Source organism: Nycticebus coucang, chromosome X, assembly GCF_027406575.1.
Source record: "Nycticebus coucang isolate mNycCou1 chromosome X, mNycCou1.pri, whole genome shotgun sequence".
NCBI classification, from domain to species: domain Eukaryota; kingdom Metazoa; phylum Chordata; class Mammalia; order Primates; family Lorisidae; genus Nycticebus; species Nycticebus coucang.
In genome coordinates, this window is record NC_069804.1 from 181,517,465 (window position 1) to 181,535,196 (window position 17,732).

The 17,732-nt window shown below is 41.1% G+C and overlaps 1 protein-coding gene across 2 annotated transcripts in view; it reads left to right on the forward strand.

Moving 5' to 3' along the window:
* MTM1 (myotubularin 1) overlaps nt 1-17,732 on the forward strand; it is a 110,685-nt gene that overhangs the window by 23,381 nt on the left and 69,572 nt on the right. For both annotated transcript variants that reach the window (XM_053580162.1, XM_053580163.1), the window contains exons 2-4: nt 484-556; nt 3,626-3,698; nt 4,507-4,601. In XM_053580162.1, the coding sequence (XP_053436137.1) occupies nt 494-556; nt 3,626-3,698; nt 4,507-4,601 (231 nt within the window). In that variant the 5' untranslated portion in view covers nt 484-493. The remainder of the gene's footprint in view (nt 1-483; nt 557-3,625; nt 3,699-4,506; nt 4,602-17,732) is intronic.

Genomic DNA, 17,732 nt, shown 5'->3' on the forward strand with positions numbered 1-17,732 from the left:
ATTTGGGGAAAACAGAATTTTTAAAGGGAAAAATAGTATGAGTTTAATTGTTCACCCTTTTTCCATTCTGCCTGGCTGCCTCTAAATTGTCTTTCCAATTAAGAAGTGTGGAAGTTTGAGGTCTGCTGCACAATTATTAGTAATAAACATTGTGGTGTTTTTAGACGACAGTTTAAGTACTATGACTAAAAGTTCCTGAAATGTTAATAAAAAAAAAAAGAGCCTGAAATGTGTGTGGCCTCTTCCACTGAATCCCCCTTGTGTATTTAGCTCCCCGTTTCTGTTCTTCCCTAGTTCCCTGACCTTGACTGAAGCTTTTTCCCATCTTACCTGCACACTGGTTAGTCGTCTCTATGTTTTGTTCTCTCTAGGGCCTCGTCTGCAAATAGGGCCTGTAAGGTAGCGCCGTTTGTTCTTAGCTGCAGTATGTCAATCTCAGATGTCACGAACGGAGTTGATATTGAGTGTTGTCTCTTTTGGCAGAGCTTCCAGGATGGCTTCTGCATCAACTTCTAAATATAATTCACACTCCTTGGAGAATGAGTCTATTAAGAGGGTAAGTTGAGTTTTCAGATTTCTCTCTTCCTCTGCATTTCTCTTTTCATATTTGACTATTGCTTGGTCATATTGGATTGATTGAATTATGAATTTCCTTATTCATGCGCATTGTATAAATAAGGAATACATGTGGTTTTATTATCTCATCTCATTCCAGAAAAGATTTTAGATACAATACCTTATGTGCGTCAAGTGAGTTTTGCATTTGTAATCCTTTGTGACTTCCCTTTTGAGAACCACTGTCTTGTGAATTACTGCCAGATGTTACATTTAGGTACTAGGCAATCCTCTACCTTGAAAACTTTCGGAAGGAGATAGTGGACTGCCACAGCCCACTGAGCAGGCTGCTACCCCTTCCTAAATATTGGTGTTTTTCTAGTTATGCTGATATAGTAGTTGCATAACTAAAACAAATATAACTTGAATAGCAAACGGTTCAAGGTATCCTGGGGAAAAATTACATTCTTAGCAGGAGATTTTGGAATATATATCGAAAGGAAGGGGTGAATTTAAAATGAGCTTTATTCATGGCCCTTTAAGATTATTCACCAGGAGTGGGGGAAGGGGAGAGCAGAGAGAGGGAAGGAGGGAGGCGGGTGGGGTGTCACAGTGTATGGACACACCTTTGGGGGGCAGGACACAATTATAAGAGGAACTTTACTTAACAAATGCAATCAATGTAACCTGGTTCGTTGTACCCTCAATGAATCCCCAACAATAAAAGAACAAGATTATTCATCAGAAAGGTTAATTTGTACTCCTGCCTGAGGTATGTAGCAATGCCCAAGCAATCAAATGGGAGCAAAATGCTGTCTTTTCATTTATATTCCTTGATTGCTAATGAGGTGAACCTTTTTTTCTTTTAAGTGTATCATTCATTTGTATTTCTTTTATGATATGATTATTCATGTCCTCTGCCTGTTTTTTTGGGTTTTTCAGGGAGATTTTTTCTTATTGATTTATAATTATTCTTGATATATTATGATACATGTTACAAGCGTTTTTCCAGGTTTATTGTCAACCTTTTAATTATATTTATAGTATTTTGATTTTGAAATATAGAGGTTTAAAGTGTTTACGTAATCTTAGCTATCACTATTTTCCTTTATATTTCTGCTGTGGGTGTCTACAAGGACCTTCTTCATCCCCAAAATTATATAGGTTTTTATTGTATTTTCTTGTAGTATTTTTATGGCATAAATCAACTCTAAACACAAGAGAGTAACTTCAAGAATGTAATTATAAGTCCTTGCATAATGCTACTCTGATATAAAGTATATCCCATGTTAATCCCATGTTATCCTGCCTTAATCAAAGATTCACTTCCCTTATTGTGTGGTTGGATTATATTTTCTTCCCCTGACCTAGAAATGTGGCATTTAAAAGGCATACTGAGGGCGGCGCCTGTGGCTCAGTGAGTAGGGCGCCGGCCCCATATGCCGAGGGTGGTGGGTTCAAACCCAGCCCCGGCCAAACTGCAACAAAAAAATAGCCGGGTGCTGTGGCGGGCACCTGTAGTCCCAGCTACTCCGGAGGCTGAGGCAAGAGAATCACTTAAGCCCAGGAGCTGGAGGTTGCTGTGAGCTGTGTGATGCCACGGCACTCTACCAAGGGGCATAAAGTGAGACTCTGTCTCTACAAAAAAAATAAATAAATAAATAAATAAAAATAAATAAAAAAGGCATACTGAATATTACATTTGCTTATTATACTGTTTTTAGTTAGCGAGAGGCAATGTTAAAAGATGATGATAATTTCTTTCCCATCTTATATTTATATAAGATATGTGGTTTTGTTTCTCACAGAGGAAGGCATTCCTCAACTGGGAACAATTTGTCTTTCCTCTTAGTTAAAATGCTTAGCTTGTGAGCACTAGAAAATGTTTACGACTGGCCAGGAATTTAAATTCTGTGTCTGAAGAAAAGAGATAAAACCATTTAAAAATCCAGCAAAACACCCCTCTTTGACAGCTAATGTTTCACCTAAATATACAACTCACATTTTTCTTATTTCATAATTCATAGTAATTCTCTCCATTTGCAGAGCCCCTGGTAATTCACAAAAGTGTGTTCATGTGTTTTGTTCCACTTAACAGAAAACCACTCTGAGGGAAGCATTACTAACTTCACACATGAAATGATTGCAGTGTGATTTTTGGCAAAGAACTAGAAAAAAATGCAATGAAAAATACTGCTGAATAAACCTTTTGCCCAAACAGATGTTAGAGAAGTGCCTCGTGTGTCTTAAAACTAACACATGGAGCACATTGTGGGCGTGAATCCCCTGGGGCACTGAAGGACTTGAACGACAGTGAGTGTCCACGGCACACTGGACTCTCTAGAACTAACCTGTGCATTTTAGTGGTTACTAGTTGGCCTGCCTGGCAGAGCTGCAGAAGAGATTGAATGTGGCTCACCCCTGGAAATACCCCTAAAAGCAGGAGGCCTAGAAAAATTGTAAGGTAACCTGAAGAATTTGTATGAATGGCTCCCAAGGCCCTTGCCAGCTCAAAAGTTCTCCAATAGACCACTCTTTCCTCTTATCTAGGATAAAGATCTTAGTAAAGGTGAGGAAGCAAAAAGTGTTGAAGGATCTTAGGAACATAGAAAACTCAGTATGTAATAACATTTATTTTCCGGCACTGTAATAGGATTCTGGCAAATTTTTGTTTTGTTCGGTTAAGGCTTTATGAGATTAAAGTTTTCATTTCTGCTCTCTACAAAAGATGGCCAAGTATTTAATATGAATAAAAAGCTGCCACAGTATATGCATACCTATAGAATACATTTAATATTGACTTTTTATCACTTTCCTGAAAGCTGTTAACTTTAAAGTGCTTAGAAGTCTTGTTTAAAATTAACATTATTGAAAAGCATGCTAACATTATTTAAATACAGGCTAGAAGTTAACATAACTAATGAATGTTGATGCTAGATTGTATTTATTAAGTTTGAATTTTCTGTGCCAATTTTCTCAAATGCGAATTATCTACTTATTTTTCTTTAAAATGCATATTTCTACTTGCTTAACAAAAGTAATGTCATTGCTCCTGATGTCTCGTTTCTAGCCATCTCGAGATGGAGTCACTCAGGATCTCAGTGAGTCTGTCCCTCGACTGCCCGGAGAAACACTAATCACTGGTAAGATCCTCTGACCTTAGGATTTGCACTGATGAGAAGTCCAGAGAGATCAGGCAGCTTCAGTGCTGTTTCCTCTTTAGAAGTCAGAGTTAGATAAATAGGCCAGCTTCGTTTCAGGGTGTTAACTGAGAACTTTCTGGGCTCGTTTCTTGATCAGAGTTCTTTCAAGAGCTTCATGCTCATAAGGATAGTGATATTCATGTCTCTGTGCCAAAGACTGAGAATAATTTAGGGAAAAAATGGGGATTCTGTCTTAAAAGTCTCTCATTGGAGCTATAAGCTCTCATGGCTGAAGGTTTAAGAACAAAATATTAAGATTTCCAGTCAATGGTATCTGCTTAAAATGATAAACTGAAAAAATCTTGAAGGCTTAAGTGTTTTCCTTTTTGAAATACAGGAGACTTTATTGGTTTAAAATATCTTTCATTTGCCAGAAAACAGAAGTTAGTAATGTTGAGGTAACATTTTGATGTGTTATTTTTTCCTGATAAATTAAGAAGGTATCTTCTTTGGATACAGCCAGATCATTCTGGCTTAAGAATATAGAAGCATCCGTCAGTTTCCTCATTCACTTCTCTCTGTTGTCACTTTGCCCCACATAGCTGTCACTACAGTGTATTTCCCCCACTGCTCCCACTCAACCAAGCATGGTGATGTGGAAGCGTTGCCAGGGCTTACTGCCTACCTTTTCAGTAAATTTTTTGCTGTAGTTATTCTTAGCCGAATAGTTTATTTTAAATTAGTACCATTTGTTGTGTATCTTGGTATATATTTCCATTATTTTAGGGTACTTTTTTTATCTTAATAGACAAAGAAGTTATTTACATATGTCCTTTCAATGGCCCCATTAAGGGAAGAGTTTACATCACAAATTATCGTCTTTATTTAAGAAGTTTGGAAATGGTAAGTAAAACATAAGACCATAAAGATGACCCTAACTGTAAAGATAATGCTAAACTGTTTCTCTTCTACTTTGCAAGATTGACTGTTGATCGGATTAACATGGGGGTATATATATTTGCTTCTCAACTCTTTAATTTTTCGCTTCTATAAAACTCATTTAAAACTAACATCTGCATAGGTAGGGAATAGAATAAACTGAAAAAAGTAAGTTTTATCCCTCATAATGGTAGGGGGTAGATCAGTAATTATAACTATTTGCTAGTTTGGAGCAGTTGGATATAGAACAGTGGTTCTTTACTAGAAGCATAAATGAGAACCACTTATAGAGTTTAACAAACAATGCAGTGTCCATCAATATTAAACATAAAAAGTGATAGGTATCCTAGATAGGCATCGTTAGAGTGTCCAGGCCTGTGGTCTAGATACAGCTTTATTCTCTGAAAGATCACAGAGGAGAATACTGATGTACATTCCTATTAAGGCCTACCATTCTTGAACTTTCCAAATGTTTAATTACAGAGCCCTGGGTAGCAAGTGTAGAACTAGGATGACTATGGTATCACACACTGCCACTCGACTTTTTCAATCCATGGCCGTGAAATGTTTACCATAGCATTTCAAGGAATGTTTCCTTTGATGAAACAATGACCTGGAGGAGAGATGACCAGAAGAGGAGGAGAGGATGTGTAGTCTCTGTGGCTGTCACAGAAGGACTTATGTAGATGGTGGTGGCTTGTCACTGCCCAGGTCAGTCTGAAGGAATGGACTATGGGGCATAGGTCCAGGGCACAGAGAAGAGCAGCCTGCCAGTAGGAGACCCAAGACTATTGTGGAAAATGTTTGCATTATGTCTGAATTCTGAAAAATGCTGTTTGTTATTTATTGCCTTAGCTGTGGGAGCCTACTTTTATAGCTCTTTCAACTTATAGTGTCTCCTAAAGCGAAGTGCTCATGGAGATTGGTGCATGGATCAGGCCACAGGACATTTCATTTATATGAATCTATTCAGATTTTAAGACTGGAGGTGGGCCCAGCACACTTCTGCTGCATGACTCTACTATCTTTAAGACTGGAGATGAACGAATGTTCTAATTTTCCAGAATGGAAAAGATTCTGGAAGTTAACAGCAAGTTAGACGTCAACCCTTGGTAACAATTGGCAAAAACTCTAAAAATAAAAATTTTAAACAGATGATTTTTAAGTACCTAGAAAAGAAAGAAACCACTAGGAGTGTTACTGACACATTGTGTTGACGGAATCAAGGCCATATGACAGACCCTGGTAAAGACACTCAAGTTGAATGGTGGTGCTTAATGCCAGCGAGGAGGGATGGTCTCTAACACCCTGCTGTGCATTTCTACTGCAGTGCAGAGGACCACATAGAAGGCATGCATGTCCGATATGTGAGAAACTCCAAGCTAGCTAATGTGCTAGATGACAGAATCAGGGTTTGAAATTAAACTCACTGGCTAGGATGTTTGGAGCAAAACTAATAGTGCAAAATTTAGCGTGGATAACATTTATGTAGTAAAAACCAGTTGTGTCACTAAAGGATGGAGGAAGTCTGCCTTAACAGGGGTCCAAGATTATTGGAACCAGTAATTGGATGGGACTGATTAAAAGGTCAATATACCTATAGGCTGAATTAATAGAAGTATAATATAATGGCTGGACAAAATAAGACAGTAGCCCCATATGAAGTGTCATGTTCAAAGCCAGGTGATAAACATTTTAACGGAGGCATTGACAAAGTAGAGAAAGTTTGGATAAAGCAAACCAAGCTAGTGAAGGGACTACAATATGCTTACTGACCAAAATAAATGCTGATCTTGCCTAAAGAAAAGAAGACTAAGGAGAGACATGATAGAGCCATCTTTGAATATGTGAAGTGCCTTATGTGTGGGGGAGGGATTAGATGCATTCTGTATTGCTCCCAAGGGTCAAAGTAGGCTAAACAGAAAGATTTTATGCTAATATATGTGAGAATTGTCAAAAATCACAATGAAAACATAATAGTCTCTTTTGCCTCTGAAACTCTTTGCTTATTAACTGGTCGGGTATGCCTGGTTCCATTTTATGCCATCACTGAGGATGAGGTGGGGAAATTATTCACACTGGGATGGCACGGCAAGATTATATACATAGTGTGATCTCAACTTTGTGAAACAAACTAATTATTTGTATAAAAGAGGTTGGAAGAAAATACACCAAGAATTTCAGTACTTGGGATATCTGCAGAGTGAAATTATCTATGCTTTGTTTTCTTCCTTTAACTTGTCCGTATTTCTAAAAATACCTAGAATGAGCAGGTATTATTACTTTTATAATCGGGAGACCATTTAGAAAGTTTTATTTTTGTTTTCACATGGCACCCTGGAGAGTGGGGATTAGTGCCGAGTGGGTGAATAAGATGCCTGCCTGACACTAATTACTAACTTATTTCTTCTTCCACTGAGTTTTACATAAACATTTTCAGCAATTGGCCACAACATTTAGTCCAAATGTAAAATCAAGCACCTAATAGCAGAAAATGTCATATAAAGAATGCCCTTTAAGTGGTTATGTAGGAGCCTAAAAACATAGTCATCATAGTGGTTCTTCACTTAAAGTCCTAAATGAAAGCATTGATTGTAGATCTTGCTGGAAAGTGTGAAAACTGTTGTTGTGTGTTTGCCAAACAGCTGTCATGTCACTGGCATTTTGAAGTGGACACCTATTTGTTTCAGGTATGTCAACTGCAGTGGGAGTGATGAATCCAGATGTGTGTGGTCTGAATCTGAAGTCAGCCCCCACAGGTCAAGGGCAGATTCCCTGCCTCTTGCTGCCCAGAGAAGTAGAGGAATGATGGTCCTGTCCTTGGATAGCCACAGTGCCCTTCTACCTGGCCCTTTCTGCACTGCCTCCAGAGTGATCCTCCTTAAAGCAAGGCTGCTGGCTAGCCTCTCTCTCAGTTCTGAAACAATCATTGGCTGCCCATTGCCTGCAGAATAAGATTCATTCTCCTTTTTGTGGATAAAAGTCCTTCTCACTTGTCTAGGGTTGTCTCACACTACTCCCCAAACGTGCTGTTCTCAAACTATGTGAAGCCCCTTCCTCTTTCCCCGTTCCCCTCACCTGCCATTCTTACTGAACCTGGAAGCCTTTCTCTGCCCTCTTTGAGAAGCTGCTGTTTGTCCTTCAGAACCAACCTCAAAAACCATGCCCTCCCTGGAGCTTTCCCCAGCTTCCCGTGAAGGAATCGCTCCTTCTTTGTGCCTCTGCAGCCTTTTCTTGTGCCTCTGTGTTAACACATTGCTGTGCAACCTTCCCTGGCCACCCTAGCTGAACTTTTAATACCCTTCTTTCATGTTTCATTTTTCTCCTGGGTGCTTACCACTATCTCTTCTTTCTCTGATTCATCTTGTTTGTTGTGTCTCTGAGGACAGGGAGTCATCTTTTTGTTCCCCAGTGATTTTTCAGCTCTTTGGATGGGGCCTGGCACACTGAAGGTGCTCAGCTAGTGTGTGTAGCATGAACGGTGCTGTCTTCTCTGCTGCTCTGTCTGTGGTCTGAACAATTGCCCAGTCCTTTTGGCCCTTTCTGCCTAGCTAGTGCAGTGTCTAGTAGACAGTGCTCAGTAAAAGCATCTTCACTGAGTGAACTCAGGAGGGAACAGACTCCTATGTTGTTAGCACTGCTCAGAGGACAAAGGCCTAGTTGCCCTGTTTGACACAGTACGGATTCGACTACCTTGTGGCATCTTGAGGACTAGCATTGCTTCTGGAGTTGAGGAACTCCATAGCCACCTTTTGGCATTAAGGGAGCTAAGACATTTGGCTTTGAGTTAATGTTATGACTATAGTCAGGGCTACTATAAGCATGTGGTGCCCTGTTAATCAGGTAGACTACCATGAGAGACTGTTTTCAGATTGTCTTCCAGAATTCTGGGTTCAGAGGCTATAGCAAATGAGAAAGATAAGCCTTGTTCGTTCACACATTAATGCCTTCATTCCAGAAACATTCCCTGAGCACTGTGGTGAGTCTAACACCATGCAGGTGAAGAATACTCTACCCTGAGGTCTGCACAGCCTCGTGGGATATAGAGATGAGCAATTGTGGTGTAATAGGACAAAGCGTACAGTGGCATGCATAGCGCTGCAAGGTTGTAACTTCTTGTTGTGAGGACTGTTAAGCCAAAGTGTTGAGTCGGAGAATGTTTTGTAGAGGAGGTGATACTGGAACTGAGTCCTGAAGAATGGTAACAATTTCCTGGATAGGAGGGACGGGGGGGTGGGGAAAATATCAGGTGGATTTCTGTGCCCATGTGGCACTTTTCCATGTTTCATGTGTAATGATAAGGGATAGCGTCATATGCTGTGGAGCTGGTTGAGTGATCTGTTGCAGTTGGAGCATTGGGGTTAGTGGGAAGAGTGGGGAATAGGAGGAGATGAGGCTGGAAGATGAGCCAGTAGCCTCAAGAGTCTTGTAAGTCACACTTAAGCAGTGTGTAGGTTATGTGGCAAATGATGTATGAGATGTGCATTTCGGGAGGAGTACTCTGGCTGCAGCGTGTCTGATGCATTAGGAGAGGGACAGGGAAGCAGGACGACCAACTGGGATGTTATTTTAGTGTTCCAGGTGACAAGGGCCTAATACATTTGTAGTGGAGATAGAAAATGGGACAGCTATGAGAGACTTGGAAGTATGAAGGTAGTGTTTGGAAGTAGGAATTTAAGGAAAGAGCTGAGTCAAGAGATGACTACTGTCAATTTTCACTTGGCGGATGAGAGCTGCCCCATTCATCGAAATAGATAGTATAGAAGGCATGTTGTGGATAAGTCCGGTGCGGAAATCAGGCTGAAGGAGGGGACCTCCAGCTGCCAAGTGGACATGTCTCAGGAGCATTTGTAAACGTGACCCTGAAGCTTCTGAAGCAATAAGCACCATGGTAGTACTGAAGCCCACAGCAGCACGTGAGATTACCTGAGGAGAGTGTGTGTGATGTGAAAGGCTGTGCTCTGGGGACAGAACCCTGGGGTCAGGAGCATTCTTCCCTAGTGGGGACAGAAAGCAGCACCAGCAGAGAAGACAAATCAGTGGCAGTGGAACAGCAGGAAGTTCCTGATAAAAGGCTGCAGGAGAAGTTGGTAGGAGAGAAAAATCTCAAGAAGGGAGTGGATTTCAGTGTGAAATGTTGGAAGGTTTGGTAAGATAAAGAATGAAAAGAGGCCACGGAGTTGGCCATGAGGAGGTTGCAGGGAGCCCCAGTGAGGACAGAGTCAGCAGAGGTGTCAGTCTGATTGGTCTCCCAGGGCTCATGAGCTTCTGCCCATTAGTTCTTTTCCCTATGGCTTCAGTGACTTCTCTAGGTAATGTGACATTGTTCACTGTCAGAGCTCCTTCAGCCAAAGGTTCAAACAACTGTCTGGTGGACACAATAGAATGATGGTTACCAGAGGCTGGGAAAGTGGGGCGGGGGTATGGGGGGATGGTTAATGGGTACAAAAATAGTTAGATACAATAAATGACATTAGATAGCTCAACAAAGTGACTATAATCAACAGTAAGTTTGGGTACACATCAAAATAGCTAAAAGAGTAAAAGTGGAATGCTCCTAACACAAAGAAATGGTAAATGCCTGAGGCGATGGGCACCCTTATGACCCTGATTTTGATTAATTCACATTGTATAGCTGTATCAAGCCATCACACGTACCCTGCAGAGATACAGAGCTCTTACATACCCATGATAATTAAAAATAAGAAATTAAAAAGACAAAGCTTAGAGGTTACTGAGCCCTTTTCCACATGAGCCATGGTAGCAGCTGACAAGAAGAAATGTACATTCTGGCCCAGCCCTGTCCCTGGTATTGACCTTTCTTTGAGCCCCAGGTTCTCATTCATTACCACCTCCTGCAGATCTGTCAGCATTCAGCTGGCATCCCAGATGCATGGCCAAGCTGAGATTTTTTTTTTCTATTAAATCATAGCTGTGTACATTAATGTGATCATTGGGCACCATACACTGGTTTTATAGATCATTTGACATATTTTCATCACACTGGTTAACATAGCCTTACTGGCATTTTCTTAGTTATTGTGTTAAGACATTTATATTCTACATTTACTAAGTTTCACATGTACCCTTGTAAGATGCACCGTAGGTGTAATCCCACCAATCACCCTCCCTCCGCCCATCCTCCCCCCTCCCCCCTCCCTCTCCCCTTCCCCCTATTCTTAGGTTATAACTGGGTTATAGCTTTCATGTGAAAGCCATACATTAGTTTCATAGTAGGGCTGAGTACATTGGATACTTTTTCTTCCATTCTTTTTTTTTAATAATAATAATTATGATAATTTATTTAAATAAAAGATGGCAGATAGGAAAATGTTTGACATATACTCATTTTTTACCAACTCTGAGAGCACATTGACTATGTAGATATCATTTGACAGTTTAAAAGGCACCAAGTACTTTATGATATGTATTTTGGTGTTTGAATCACCTGAAAAAGAAAATCTGTCTCTACAAAACCCATTCAAGCCAGATTACATCAAGAATCCCACAAAATTAGGCAGATCATGCACATTTTGTGAGATTACAATGTGGTTTATTATTATTTTCTTGATTGTGGGTATAAGTTAGAACTTTAAAACTCTTTTATGATTATCTTTTCTGGTTCATAATTTTTCATAGTACTCTCAAATTTACAGCTTTTATAGAATATACATTGTATAAGTATTCCTGGCCATGTTTATCCCAGAGTGCTAGCCCAGTGAAGAATGAAAAGATAATCAACCACCTAAATATTTTTTTTTCAAATTCATGCAGCACACAGCACATAAGCTGTTTTTATTATAATTTTTTATTTCTTCCTGAAAAGATAGCTAGTTAGGCATGCAACCTTCAACAATATATTGAAAAATAATACATGAAATTACTAATTACATAGAATAATGTAAATTAAAAAACCATAGGGTTTTCTTTTTTTTTTATTAAATCATAGCTGTGTAAGAATATGTTCCAGCTCCATCCATGTAAACATGAAAGAGGTAAAGTCTTCATCTTTCTTTAAGGCTGCATAATATTCCATGGTGTACATATACCACAATTTATTGATCCATTTGTGGGTCGATGGGCACTTGGGCTTCTTCCATGACTTAGCAATTATGAATTGGGCTGCAATAAACATTCTGGTACAAATATCTTTGTTATAAAGTGATTTTTGGTCTTCTGGATATATACCTAGTAGAGGAATTGAAGGATGGGGTGGCAGGTCTATTTTTAGATCCCTAAGTGATCTCCAAACATCTTTCCAAAAGGAACGTATTAGTTTGCATTCCCACCAGCAGTGTAGAAGTGTTCCCTTTTCTCCACATCCATGCCAACATCTCTGGTCTTGGGATTTTGTGATACGGGCTAATCTTACTGGAGTTAGATGATATCTCAAAGTTGTTTTGATTTGCATTTCTCTAATGATTAAGGATGATGAGCATTTTTTCATGTGTGTCTGTAGGCCGTGTGCCTGTCTTCTTCAGAGAAGTTTCTCTTCAAGTCCCTTGCCCAGCCTGCGATGGGATCACTTGTTCTTTTCTTGCTTATACGTTTGAGTTCTCTGTGGATTCTAGTTATTAAACCTTTGTCAGAGACATAACCTGCAAATATCTTCTCCCATTCTGAGGGCTGTCTGCTTGCTTTACTTACTGTGTTCTTGTCTGTGCAGAAGTTTTTAGTTTGATCAGGTCCCAGTAGTGTATTTTTGAAGCTGCTTCAATTGCCAGGGGGATCCTCCTCATAAAATATTTGCCCAGACCAATTTCTTCAAGAGTTTTCCCTGCACTTTCTTCTAGTATTTTTATAGTTTCATGTCTTAAGTTTAAATCTTTAATCCAATGAGAGTCTATCTTAGTTAATGGTGAAAGGTGTGGGCCCAGTTTCAGTCTTCTACAGGTTGCCAGCCAGTTCACCCAGCACCATTTGTTAAATAGGGAATCTTTTCCCCACTGAATGTTTTTAATTGGCTTGTCAAAGATCAAATAACGGTAAGTAGCTGGGTTCATCTCTTGGTTCTCTATTCTGTTCCATACATCTACCTGTCTGTTTTTGTGCCAGTACCATGCTGTTTTGATCACTATCGATTTATAGTATAGTCTGAGGTCCGGTAGCGTGATTCCTCCTGCTTTGTTTTTATTTCTGAGTAATGTCTTGGCTATTTGAGGTTTTTTTTCTGATTCCATATAAAACAAAGTATTATTTTTTCAAGATCTTTAAAGTATGACAGTGGAGCTTTAATAGGGATTGCATTAAAATTGTATATTGCTTTAGGTAGTATGGACATTTTAACAATGTTGATTCTTCCCAGCCATGAGCATGGTATGTTTTTCCATTTGTTAACATTTTCAGCTACCTCTTTTCTTAGAGTTTCATAGTTCTCTTTATAGAGATCTTTCACGTCCTTTGTTAGATAAACTCCCAAATATTTCATCTTCTTTGGCACTACTGTGAATGGAATAGAGTCCTTAACTGTTTTTTCAGCTTGACTATTATTGGTATATATAAAGGCCATCTACACCAAACCCACAGCCAATATTGTATTAAATGGAGTTAAATTGAAATCATTTCCACTCAGATCAGGAACCAGGCAAGGTTGCCCATTGTCTCCACTGCTCTTTAACATTGAAATGGAAGTTTTAGTCATCACAATTAGGCAAGAAAAGGCGATCAAGGGTATCCATATAGGGTCAGAAGAGATCAAACTTTTGCTCTTCACAGATGATATGATTGTCTATCTGGAAAACACCGGGGATTCTACTACAAAACTCTTAGAAGTGATCAAGGACTACAGCAGTGTCTCAGGTTACAAAACCAAGCTGAGATTATTCAGCTGTTACTCCCTCCCTCAGTTCCTACTCTTGGTGTTCTTGTCTCTTTTAATGGGGTCGCTTTTCTGCCTTTTACCCTGGAGTCACCACTATCTGCACATTTGCCCTGTCCTTGCTAGTCCTTTTGCTCCACCCTCATCCCAGGCCTGACCCCCAGCATCATCTACCCTCCAGGCCCTGCAGCTCCCTCAGGTAGGCCTCCCTGCCTTCAGCCTCTCCCATTCCATTCTACCTGCACCCTGATACGCACCCTACAGCTTTTCCAATCTTACTGTGCATTCCTTAGCCAGTTGTTCACGGTCCTGTTCAAGATGCCCCATCTTGTCTTCCCAGCAGTGCTCTTTCCCACATCTCCACAGAGAACACAACCTATGCTCTGGCTCCCACAGGCTGGTCACTAGTCCCTAAGTGAGCTGTATGCTTCCTCACCTGTGAACTCCTACTCCAGCCGTTTTTTCCACCTACAGCACACATTCATCCACACCCCTCCCTACCATCTGTCCCTAACCTCTTTAGAAAATATTTTGAAATATTTAATATATAAAACCTTTAAAGACTGCCATAAACAGCTATAGATTCACCAACTAGCCAGAGAAACCCCATCCCTTCCTCCACCTCCATACCAGAGGCAGTCACCAGCCAGGAGTTGGAATTTCTCAGTCCTGGTCATTGCACACAAAATAAAATGTCATCTGGGAAATGTGTAGGAAGCTAAAGGAATGGGGGCTTCTAAGTCTTCCAGTTGAGCATATCACAACCCTATAATGTGAAGTGTAATTTTTCATCTAATTTGCCTCTTGAGGACTTCTGGCAAGATGAGAAGCTTGTTGGGGGATATAAAGTTTTCATTTTGTGGTAAGACAGAAACAGCACTTTTCTCCTGGATTAACTTCAAGGAGAAATTTATTTGGCTTTTCTTGGAAAGATAGAATCATAGTGGTTGTATTCTTATGGTAGAGTATTACCCAAAGATTCTTAAATCTTATTCAATCAATGGTTCTTTGACACTCTGCAAAGACGGCACATATATGGTTAACTTTTACTCCAGAAAGTTATTTCTGTGCAGGACTAGCATGGTGTGGTCTACTTGGCTTGTGTGAAGCATCACCTGTGCTGAGATAGGATTTGGAGAATCAAGGTGGGTGGACCATCTGATGTCAGACTCTGTCTTTCAAATATCTGGCTTGGCAATGACTTTTAGACAGGTGCGAGGTGGCATGACATCTAAGAGCTGGGCATCTGACAGGTGCAGCAGCACTTATATCCCCTAATCTCTGTCACTGGCAGCCATTGGAGCTGTCAACCTTGGATGTCACCAGGAGGAGAGGCAAAGTGTACCTTCCATTGTGAGCATTTCAAAGTCAAAGGGAAGGCCAGCCCACTTCATTACAAGCTCTAGCAAAAAGAATTCCTGTAGTAGTTTTCAAAGAATGCACTGGAAAGTTTTTACGATTTTCCTTTGTTGAGGTCCTCCTGTCTAGTGGATTTAGTTCCTTTCATTTTAAGGAAGGTGAAATAATGCGAAATAGACCATGATTAATCAAACATCCTAGTGTGCGAATGTCGGAACCATCCTCTAGGTATTCTTTTTAACTTCTGCTCTTAAATTGTCTTTTTACATTGCTGCTGCACAGTGGATCTATTTTTAGGTTATGAAGAAAGTCAATCCTGCCAATACCCTTGGTTTCTCTGTCCCTCATTCCCATGCTCATCTCTGAACTTGAAAGTCTGTGGGCTGCTGAGCCCTGACATTGGCAGTCATGAAATCATGTAATGGATCTCATTTCTTAGTTCCACTACCAACTCGGGCTTTCCAACCTCGGAAGGGGTCTCACTGCCGCTTTGCAATTCTTTTCGTCTCAGGTTGACTTCTCATTACATCCTCCACCACTGCAGTGACAAACCTTCCATGCTCTTCAGCTAACCTTGTCTCTTGTTCTGTTGAAGAGTGAAAAGTGATCCTCTCTGAGCTCTTATCAATTCCTCTCTCAACGCCTCAGGGGTCTGCCTTCCCCCATCTTTTCTTCCTTCTGTCCTACCTTAGAGAAAGGAATTAGACATCTTTTCCAAAGTGAATCCCTCCCATCAAACGTTTCTCTTTTCTCCTCCTGTGGAATCTGAGTGCCCCAAAGCGTATTCTGCATCTTGCATTTTTGCTTTGTGTCATTGTGCTTTCTCCTGGCTCTGTGGGTCTGCTCAAGTCTCTCCATTTTAAACCTCTCTCTTGCATTCCTGCTGCCCCTGATGCTGTTGCCTCTTTCTTCCCCTTTGCCGAACTGCTCTGAGAATTGGCCCACACGTGCTTGCTGCTACATCCAGACCATCGAGTCCTGAACTTCTTGAATTCTGGCTTCTGTTCCCTGTTGAAGCTGCTCCTGCACCGCTCTGCTTCAGCGGCCTGGTTGAGTCCTCCGCATCTTCACTTCTCTGTGGGGGCCTGCCCCTTCTCTGCCCTTTCCGCACGCTCTTGGCTCTTCTCCCCTGCTGCCTTTGCCTTCTGTACGGGTCATGTTTTCTTGCCTGCCTCCTACATGGGTTTGCCCAGAACCCCGTCCTCACTCTCTTTCTTTTCAATTGTCAGTTTCTTTGCAGTTGCCTACTTCTACTCCCAATCTTTTGTTCCTTACTCATTGGATACTTGACAGCTGCTGTGTGGCAAGCACCCTGCTAGGTGCTGGGATATGGTGGTGAGCGTAGAGACACAGCCCCCCCGCACAAAGCTCTGGGTCCTAAGGGGACTCATGGGTTCTTCAGATGGCCACCTGTTGTTAGCGTTGCAGGGCAGTAGCACTGGACTGCAATAGTTTGCAGGGCCTGGAAATTGCCCTGAGAAAATGATGCTTGGCCTGTGTCTGAAAAACCCATACCGGTTACCTAGAGGTGAGATGGGGGCTGCGGAGGGGAGAAGCAGCTGCAAGCACCTGAGACCAAGGGGAGCATGACAAGGTGACAGTGTGGATGTGTGGGGATAAGGAAGGAGAGAGAGGTAGGCAGTGGCCAGATGACCTAGGCCTCGCCAATCCTGTTCAGCATTTGGATTTTTATTTTTTTAATTGTCAGGTAAAACTTGTATATATTACGTAATTGTGTTGTTTTGAAATATATATCCATGGTGGAATGGGTCAGTGATGCTAATTAACATATTCATGACCTCACACATTGGTGCTGAAAACTCTCTTAAAATCTATTCTCAGCAATTTTCAAGACTGTAACACAGTGTTACTAACTAGATTCACTGTGTTGTGCCATAATCTCTTGAACTTGTTCCTTCTATCTAACTGATATTTTGTGTCATTTGACCAACATCTCTCCACTACCCTCTCCAGGTTTGGGTGTTTTGTGTTCAATGTCAAGAAGCTTTTGAAGTGGTGTGAGCAGAGGAATGATAGCATCAGATGTGCTTTTCTAGAAGACTGCCCTGGCTGCTGCAGAGGGCCAGTTGTAGGGGTGCAGTGGTGGCTATAGCAGTGTGCCAGAGGAGTTGCTGATGATTGTAGTGGTTGAAAGATTTGAGACTCATTTAAAAGGTCAATGTGGCAGAGAAGGAGATGTCAGGGGTGACTCCTTGGTTTCCAGCCACTGAGACAGGCAACCTTGAATATAAAAATCATGTCTTTACTGGACATGTTGAGTTTGAAGTGCTCTTGGGATGTCTTCCAGTTCGGTATTTGTAGCTGCTGCCTGGATATTTGGACTTGCTTCATTTATCATAATCTCAAACCCACAGTATCTAAAATGGGCCTGTTCATCTTTCTCCAAATCTCCCTCCTGTGCTCCTCGCATCTTTTGGTGGTACCACCAGTATTCATGGCAGAGATCTAGGTCTAAAGCCGAGTTACTTTGACTTTCCTGGGTGATTAATGGCTTTTGCCTATCTTGGCCCTCTCCACTTTCAGCTCCTCATAGCTTCTCCCTTGCACTCAAGCAGCAGCTTCCATGATTTTGAGGAGTAGGTGTAGCCTCTCCTTGCTAGTCCAGAGTGCTAGTGCAGCTATATGAATCTTTTAAAGCACCATTTGATTGTGGCAACCCTCTTCTCAAAAAGCATCTGTTGGATCTCAGTCATCCTGATCCTAGCCCTGTGATATTCCCTAGGGAATTCTTGTCACCTGGTCTTAAACCTGGCCTGCTTGACTTTTAGTAAAATCCTCATGCTTTCTCACGTGTGTGGCTGATGTGACTCTCACCTGTTTCTGGAATACCAGTCTCCAACTGCTATTGCTCTATACTTAAAGGATCATCTTCAGTGGGGTCATCACTACCAACCCTT